Raw genomic sequence first — 9282 nt, forward strand, 5'->3', positions numbered from 1 at the left:
TAAGTTTTCAACTCCTAAAACATTTTGATGACTTCACTGAAATATTGTCTACTCCTTCCACTGTCAGTTGCTCAGTTTCACTACAATAATGCTAGATATAATACAGCATGTGCATAGAGTCGCTATTCTAACAGCTGGGGGCTATAGAGAACCACCTGCACTGCAAATTTTCAGGAGTGACATTCGCATTTATCCAATTACAGGAGTGAATCCGTTAAATCATTGGGGTACTTCATGAATTGACACTGGTTTACATTTAGATAAAGATGAAATATTTTAATTTTGATATAAATGTCAATAATAATTATGAAATAAATTTAAATATTCATAAACCTTGAAATTAAAAAAGTAATTAAAAATATATATTTTATTGTCCATTGTATTGAAATTGTGGGTTACATCTTTGTCACCCTTTTCGCCCCTGATGAGTTTACATTCCTGTTACAAGAGCAAGGAACTTACATTTTAATTGCAAAGGAAAACCAATTCATCTGCTATATTCTTCTGTCCTCCATTTTCAAGGGTAAGATTTCTTTATAAATCATCTAGTGACCCATATGTCTTTATTTTTGTTGAACACAAAAGGAGAGAGTCGTAAAGTCTCAGTCACAGTTAGAAAAGAAGCAGTGATAGTGAATTCTGACTCAGGCTGTCAGTCTCTTGATGTTCTGCCTTACATCTCCTTTTGTGCTCCAATAAAAATAACACATTTGGTACAAAAGAACATGACCAGTTTTATACTTGAGTAAATATTGCTTTTAATTTGTAGCTTGAGACTATTTATAATAGCTAATAATTAACTTGTATACCTCTTTGTGTGTATTTGAGTGTAAATGCCTTTTCTATGTTAGTCTTGTATAGAAGATTTGTATGCTCTAACGATGTAGGCTATTTGTACCTGTATTTTGTAAATATTAAAACAATGTTAACTGAATGTGATGTGTGATTATTTTGTAAACAGGCTTATCTTTTAGTATTAAGTAGAAAATTAAGTAGAAAATGTGTTAATTGTATAGAGTTATTTCACCCAAATGAAATCAACATCAACGTTGGGTAAGCAAACCAGTTAGATCGATTTCATGTTGAATTCGTGTTGATCTACAACGTCGTTTCACTCAACTGAAATCAACATCGTTTCGACGTTAGGTATGCGAACCAATTAGATCGATTTTATGTTGAATATGTATTGATTCTACAACGTCGTTTCAACCATCCGAAAATCAACATCGTTTCAACGTTCGGTAAGCAAACCAATTGCGTCGATTTTCCGTTAGATTTGAATGGAGTGTCTGACGTTGATTCAACATTACCCCGATGAGCAAACTGATGCCGGATCAACGTCGGAGATCAACATCGTTTCGATGTCACGAGTTCTACGTTGATTCTATGTCAGTTTGCTATCTGGGATAGTAGCATTATTTTTACATGCTTATTCACATTGAGTGGTAAGCCATTTTGTTAGAAAATGAAAGAAGAAAACTGTAAAAAGAAATAGTACTTTGATATACAAATAAGATCGGTCCGCCTTTAATGTAAGGAAATGCGCATAGAAGAGTGCGTCTATTTTGCGTCACGCCTACTATACATTACTTATTAATATTCCCTTTATATGAATTTTACTTAATCGTGTAAATGTAATGAATTAAAAAACATTATGGGTTAATATAAAGTATATATCTGTGCGAAACTGAGCTGGATTGAAGTCGACACTTTTCCCGGGAAGCAGTTCTTTATTTGATTCATTCACCATTAATTTTAGTGATGCAAGATCCGAATCAAAGAACCGGTTCAAAAACGATTCAGTGGTGCTTTTACGCACTGATTTACGTAAATAGATCAGTGCTTTTACGTCAATTTCAAGTTCAGTTTGTTTCACGCCCTATTTAGTTAATAAAAGCATACATTTATATTATGCTTTATACATATATTTAGAAACTAAACATAATATTTACATTAAACTGATATTTCTATTAATTGTAAAAGTAACCTAAGCGAACATAACCTAACCTACATTTCCCCCAGTCAGTAAAATCCTGGTTCACTTCAAAAACATCGATTTTCTGATCATTACGAAAAATACCACACAGACCGTCTAAAAATCCTATACATCAACGAATTGTTCAGTCCGGATTTGTGAATCGGTTAAAATAATTCATTTTAAAAGATCCGACTCAAATAAACGATTCGTTCACGAAACAGACATCGCTAACTTCCGGTCAGCTGATAGCGAATCATCGGTGTTTGCAAACAGAACTACTGTGGCTTCATGCCTGCACCGTCCAGTGACACCACACACCGCCGCGGTCATGGCAGAAAATGATGAAAGCGAAATAATCGAGCACCACGACGACGAGGAGATGGAGAAGAGACGGGCGCAGAGGAATCACTTCCATTCCTTTCTGGAGAGCGTCTCGTCGTCGGAGACGGACGGACACAGCAGCACGCAGTCCTCACACCGCCTGCTCGCCTACAGTGATGCGCTCATCTCCATCATCGCCACTGTAATGGTGAGGACAAACTCACAGGGTGGGACTTGAATTTGCGGTCTCGAATGCACACTTAAACTGATAGGTGACAGCTCGTTAATGACAAACCGCTGTTATTTTCTATAAATTTCCCTTGGTTTATGAAAACTCCCTAAACGTGTCATGATGAATTTTTGTGTTCACAGATACTGCCTGTTGCACATACAAAATTTCAGGACAATGAGGTAAAACTACATGTTATAATATATATCCTTAAAGTGACAGTTAACACCAAAATGAAAATGCAGTAATCATTCACAAACCCTCATGTTGATCTGAAACTTATATGACTTTCTTTCTTTTGTGGAACATCAAAAAAGTATATTGTCTTGTGCATTTGTGCTCCAGAGAGGTAAGAAAGTCATATGGGTTTAGATCAACATGAGGGCGTATAAATCATTTTAGGGTGAACCGTTCCTTTAAGGCAAAATACAAATGAAAAATATGTTTATCTTCTAACTGATATGATCTTTCTGTATTCAGGAACTGAAACAGAGTATTCAGGCTTTGCTCACCACCAAGGTTGCTGTCTACTTGATGACTTTTTTGATTGTCACTGTTGCTTGGGCTGCACATATCCGGTGAGAGCGTTCAAGCGTGACAGTCTGTCGAGTAATTACTTCATATAACTGCTCCTTTTATTCATTTGCATAGAGATTTTATTGAAGTATTTGTCTTCAGGTTGTTTCAAGTCATTGTACGCATTGATGACAATCTTGCACTGCTTAACCTGGTGAGAACACCAACAGAAAGTATTGCCTAAACATTTTAAAGTGTGCGATGACTTTTCAACATCTCATTTCTATTCTATTTCAGGCATGTATGATGCTTATAACCTTTCTACCATACACAGTGAGTCATTCCACTCATGTTTGAAAGACACAATCAGCACAATTAGACGATGTTGTACTTCTGTTTTGCCTCCTTCTATGATTTTAAGGGAAATAAAGTGACTTCTCAATTGGTTTTAATATGTATTCATTATCTTCTCGTAGTTCTCTCTCATGGCAACATTCCCTAATTATATTCTTGGCATCCTCCTCTTCTGTGCTTGTGTCATGGTGATCGGTTTAATTCAGGTGAGAATGTTTGCATGTGCTGAACAACATAACCAGCTTAAGATGCTTTGAGATAACGCCGTCTCCATGATGTTTTGTGTGTGTGTGTGTGTCCATAGTGCTTGATTGTCTTGTATGGATTCAGCCGTCCTTTTCTCCTCAATGACCAGATCCAAATGTCTGAGAATCAGGCTTATTACAAGCAGCACATCCTCAAAGTCATCATGAAGGTTCCTATCATGTGCCTGTTTGCCAGCATTTTTTCAGTCATCTTCTTCCAATTGGTACGTGAATTTACCCTAAACAGTATACTAGTACAACCTAAGGCAGCAAGTCTTTAGAGATAACAAATACATTTTACTTATAATAAATAAATAAATAAATATATATTAATGTGTCTCTTATGCTCACCAAGCCTGCATTTATTTGATCAAAAATACAGAAAAAAAACTAATCAATAACAAATTAATATTGTAAAATATTATTACAATTTAGAATAATGGTTTCTATTTTAATATACTTTAAAATGTAATTTATTTCTGTGATGCAAAGCTGAATTTTCAGCATCATTACTCCAGTCTTCAGTGTCACATGATCATTCGGAAATCATTCTAATATGCTGATTTATCATCAATGTTGGAAACATTTATGCTGCTTAATATATTTTTTTATAACGTGTGATAGATTTGTCAGGATTCTTTGATTAATTAAAAAGTTAAAGTTTTATTATTTAAAATCGAAAATGTTCAAATGTTCAAATGTTTTGGGTCAGTAGTTTTTTTTTTTCTTTCTTTCTTTGGAAGAAATTAATACTTTTATTCAGCAAGGATGTTAAATTAATAAAAAAGTTTTTTAGTAAAGACTTGCATTGTTAGAAAATATTTCTATTTTGAATAAACTTTTTATTCATCATTGAATCCTGAAGTATCTCAGGTTCCAAAGAAATATTAAGCAGCACAACTGTTTCCAACACTGATAATAACTGAGTATCAAGTCAGCATATTAATATGATTTCTGAAGGATCATGTGACACTGAAGACTGGAGTAATGGCTACTAGAAGCTCAGCTTTGCATCAAAGATATATATATATATATATATATATATATATATATATATATATATATATATATATATGTGTTACCTTCTTTTCTTTTCTTTTTTTTACCTTATAACAATTTATAAATAAGCCGTTTAATTATTTTTATTTCTATATTTTTCCCTTGGTAGTCCTACGTCATTTTGGCTATTGTCATATTCCTGCCCTACATCTCTGGGTTTTTAAAATGGATCTGGAATAAAGCCATCGGTGGTGAGAGCAAAAACACTTCACTCTCTTATACTTATATTGGATAAGTGTTTTGTCATTGTTTTCATACATACTACTGTTCAAATGTTTGGGGGCCTTTTTTTTTTTTTTCTTAAAAGAAGTAAAGGTTGCATTCATTTGAAAAATACAGTAAAAACGGTAGTATTGTGAAATATTATTACAATTTAAAATACCTTTTTTATATGTTTACACATTTTAAGATGTAACTCTTGCCTGTGATGTTAAAGCTGAATTTTCAGCGTCATTACTCTAGTTTTCAGTGTCACATGATCCTTCAGAAATCATTCTAATATGCTGATTTGCTGCTCATTTCAAAAACATTTCTTATTATTATCATCAGTCTTAAAAACAGCTGTGCTACTTAATATTTATGTTTAATATACTTTTTTCAGGATTCTTTGATATACAGAAATTTGCAATAGAAATCCTTTGTAACATTATAAATTTCTGCTGTCACTTTTGGTCGATATAATGCATTCTAAATAAAATTATTAATTTCTTTTAAAAACATCTTTCTGATCCCAAACTTTTGAACGGTAATGTAACTGTAATCTGCATTATTTCCCTCTCTCAATAAACTCAGGTCAGGTGGAAGACAGTCCAGATTCAGTGCTCTTCTACACCTATCAGCTCAATGAACCTTTGAGTAAAGAGCGAGTGGAGGCGTTCAGCGATGGGGTGTACGCAATCGTAGCTACGCTGCTCATCTTAGACATTTGGTTTGTATTTTACTATCCTTCAAAGGAAATAGGACATTTTACTATGTAGTCAGCAGTACTGATCTTGTCATTGCTCCATTGGACAGGCTCCTAGTTGTGTGACGGCATCAAATGAAGTTGCACTGTGCTGCTCTTTGGCACATGATTTTAAACATAAGCTTTGTTAATGTCAAAAGTAGATCTGAGAGCTTAATAAACTGTCTTCTTACACAGTGAAGACAACGTGCCTGATCCGTCTGTGGTGAAAAAGGAGTTTAACAACAGCCTTGTTACCGCGCTCCAGCAGTACGGCCCCGAGTACCTGGCTTACTTCGGTTCCTTCGCCACCGTTGGGCTGCTTTGGTTCGTTCATCACTCTCTCTTCCTGCACGTGATAAAGGCCAATCGCCTCATGGGCCTCTTCAACACGTTCTCCCTGGCCTTCGTGGGTGGCCTGCCGCTCGCCTACCAGCTCACGCACGAGTTTCCCAGAGGCTCCCGCAATGAGCTGGAGGCCGTGCAGATCAGCTGCGTCATAATCTTCTTCGCCGGTCTGTTCCAGCTAGCGATGTGGGTGGTGGCGCTTTTCACAGAGCGTGAGACGTTGCACCCATACGTGCGCTACGGCGGTCGAGAGCACACCTTTATGCTAGCCAAGCTCTCGCTCTACCCCTGCGTGGCACTCGGGACCTTCTTTCTCACCTGCATCCTGAGCCGCTTCAGCGCGTCCATCTTTCACATGATGGAGATAGGCGTACCGTTCGCTTTTCTTTTACTGAGGCTTCTGGTCCGTGTGGCGCTGGCGCTACTCAGATGGCTCTTCTGTTCTGCAAGAAATGATTTGGACAATGTTCCAGTAGTGGAGGAGGACTCACAGTTGCCTATTGTTGATGTAGTGACTTAGCAGTGAATGGAGAAGAAAAAAACACCTCGATGTTTGACCTAAGATCAAGGTTAGGCTAGCTTTCCAGCGCCATCGTTTATAATTAATGCTGCAACTGACAGCTTTGGCTGAATAAGGCGTCCGTATGGGTCAGATCTCTCCAGTCATTTAGCATAATAGACAAAGGAAGTGATTGATGTAGTGTGATAAGCCATTGGTCTTCATCGTGATGAGTCTTCAATGTCGTAAGATGTGGAAGAGATTTTTTTTTTGTTTCTAATTACAGAAATTCACAGAGGTTTTTAAGCATCCTACAGTTTTTATTAGCATGCTAAAACATTGTCTTTGTTTTTATGTTCATATGTTAATGTGAATTGAATTACCTAGAGGTTTTCACTAAATTCAAACTGTAAGAACTACAAAAAGAACTACAGAGATTTTAAGACCAGGATATGTTATGTTGGTTTTAGTTAATACTATAGTTTTATTACTATCATTTTTTTTTTATTTAGTTAATTATTTTGACTTTTGTACTGAGCTTCTTGCGATTGTAAATATGATCACATATAAAGAGCTGTGGCCTGTTGCATGAAGCTAGTTGAACAAACTCTGAGTTTCAGAGTAGGTTTGGAGTTGACAAATCCAGATAAATCCAACCGGGGGCCTGTACCATGATGGTAGTTGAACAAACTCAGGGTAATAGGATTAGTTTCGAGTTGACAAAACCAAACCACTCCAATCCGGCTTTGTTGGTACCATGATGCTGATCATCAACTTTCTCTGTCAACTCAGGCTTTGATCCTGAGTTTGTGGAGCGCGTGCACACGAATGCGTGACATCAGTGGCAAACAGCCAATCACATGCCTTGCAACAGAAATAAACTGTGATTCACTTCTCGCGAGAGAGCCAGCGCGATTCAAAACTCTTTCGCTGAAAATGAAGAATTTAAATGCATTTACATTAATAGAAAATACTTGTCTGTGAAAGAGGACAAATAAAATAAATTATCTTGCTCTATCAGTGCAAGTGAAACTTTTTGGTTGCTTGATAATATATAGTAATAGAGACTCATACATGTAAGGTCACATGTAGTCATTTTTAAAAAGAAATCTATGGATTCTACAGCTTCTTTGATCTGTAGGCCTGTATATTAATATTAATTTAAATGCTTAATAATAAATTAAAATTGCTTGTTTGTAATGGATTAATAATAATATAGATCATATTATAATTATATAAAGCATATAATAATTTTAATTATCATTAAAGCCAGACAATTTCATCTCTAAATATTTGTTTTTATATAGTGACCTTTAATTTGGAGGAAGAGTGTTGTGCCGAATTCTGACCCCCGCCAAATTATTACCCCCCTAGTATTGGTAGGTTTAGGGTTAGGGGTGGGATTAGGATTAAGCCGCGGTCACACTAGACTTTGAACGTGCGAAATTTTTTCGGATGCTAACGGTCGTGATATGACGTCACGGTCTACAGCGTCTTTTTATAAACATGAATTCAACACATAACTTAAAGTAATACATTTAAAATGTAAAAATATAGAACCTACTCGACTTTACTGCAAAAATATAATTCTTTTCATTCAGCCAAGAGGTCATGCCGTGACGAATCGATCTTCTACTGGTCGCACGTCTTCACGTGATGCGAATTCGCAGGTCAGAGTTCACCAAACTTGAACTTTGGAACGCAGCGAAATGAGAAATTTTTCGCACGAGCTTGCGTTTCCAGTCTGACGCATTCGCATGCGTTTGAATGGAAGTCAATGGAACGAAAAGTGCAGTATGACCGCACCTTTAGGCAGTCAGGTATAGCGACTTCAACGAGGGGGGTAATAATTTGGCAGGGAGTCAAAATTGGGCACAACACCGGCTTCATGGTACAGGCCCCTGGTTTAGATCAGGATCAACTGTTGCACAACGCTCGGTATAAACTTTCTCTGTCAACTCAGGTTTAAAGGTGATAGAGAGGATTTTTTCGTCGACTGAGAATCCAAAGACTGTTACTGAGTTTTTGAAATGAGCGCATGCGTAAGAACAACCCCCTCCTTCACAACACATTTCAAAGGAACGCCTCCCAAAACTCGTAAACACTCCTATTGGAACAGGAGTGTTTACCACCGGCATTCGCTGTGTCGTGTTAGTGGATTCATTATGTCGGACTCACCGCAGGTAACTCATAATCTGCAGTTGTTACTCCTGTCTCCTGACAAAAACATTGCATGCGGCGCCTGTGGAGTGTGGAAAGTTACTGGAGAGCGCAGCCGCGCTCGTCTCTCACAAGGAACGTCATGGCAGTGATTGACAAGCCAGAGGGCCAATCATCGCGTAAACGATTGGCTGATGTTTAAGGCCCTACCTCGTGCACAGATGATGTATATTAATATTACTTTCAATGCACCTAATAAATAGTCTTTTATCAGTTAGTAAAGACAGTTTCAAGTAATATTGCAAAAATGTATAAAACAAAACATCCTCTTTAGCACCTTTAATCCAGAGTTTGCAAAGCGCGTGCACCTGAAAGTGTGACAAGTGCAGCAAACAGCCAATCACACGGAACATGGAGAACGAACTTCTCGCGAGAGAGCCGCGCAATTCATGTCTCTTCTGAAGATTAAGAGATCGTTATGAAAAATATGAAATTAAACGCATTTACAAAGCAGGAATAAATACTGCTGCAGTGAAAGTTTGAGAGGGCAGCTGAAAGAAAATATCTGATTATATCAATGCATGTGAATCAAATAGACCGAATAGTAAATATAGTTTCACAAAGAGCTCA

General features: G+C 36.9%; 1 protein-coding gene across 1 annotated transcript; it reads left to right on the forward strand.

Moving 5' to 3' along the window:
* The first annotated feature begins 2195 nt into the window (after positions 1-2195).
* tmem175 (transmembrane protein 175) lies at positions 2196-8558 on the forward strand. Its single transcript, XM_048188191.1, has 10 exons — positions 2196-2507; positions 2672-2710; positions 3009-3106; positions 3207-3258; positions 3342-3377; positions 3521-3604; positions 3703-3867; positions 4812-4893; positions 5495-5630; positions 5844-8558. Exons 1-10 carry the CDS (start codon positions 2307-2309, stop codon positions 6511-6513), a joined length of 1563 nt encoding a protein of 520 aa, XP_048044148.1. The 5' UTR covers positions 2196-2306; the 3' UTR covers positions 6514-8558.
* Positions 8559-9282: the final 724 nt, after the last annotated feature.

This window comes from Megalobrama amblycephala, linkage group LG4 (genome assembly GCF_018812025.1).
Source record: "Megalobrama amblycephala isolate DHTTF-2021 linkage group LG4, ASM1881202v1, whole genome shotgun sequence".
Taxonomy (NCBI): Eukaryota; Metazoa; Chordata; class Actinopteri; order Cypriniformes; family Xenocyprididae; genus Megalobrama; species Megalobrama amblycephala.

What these genes read in the sequence shown, in the direction of transcription:
- tmem175 (XM_048188191.1), top strand. Translation starts at nt 2,307, where the DNA reads ATGGCAGAAAATGATGAAAGCGAAATAATCGAGCACCACGACGACGAG. An exon ending in TAACCTTTCTACCATACACA is followed by an intron (nt 3,378 to 3,520) that starts GTGAGTCATTCC and finishes ATCTTCTCGTAG; the next exon opens with TTCTCTCTCATGGCAACATT. An exon ending in CTGCTCATCTTAGACATTTG is followed by an intron (nt 5,631 to 5,843) that starts GTTTGTATTTTA and finishes CTTCTTACACAG; the next exon opens with TGAAGACAACGTGCCTGATC.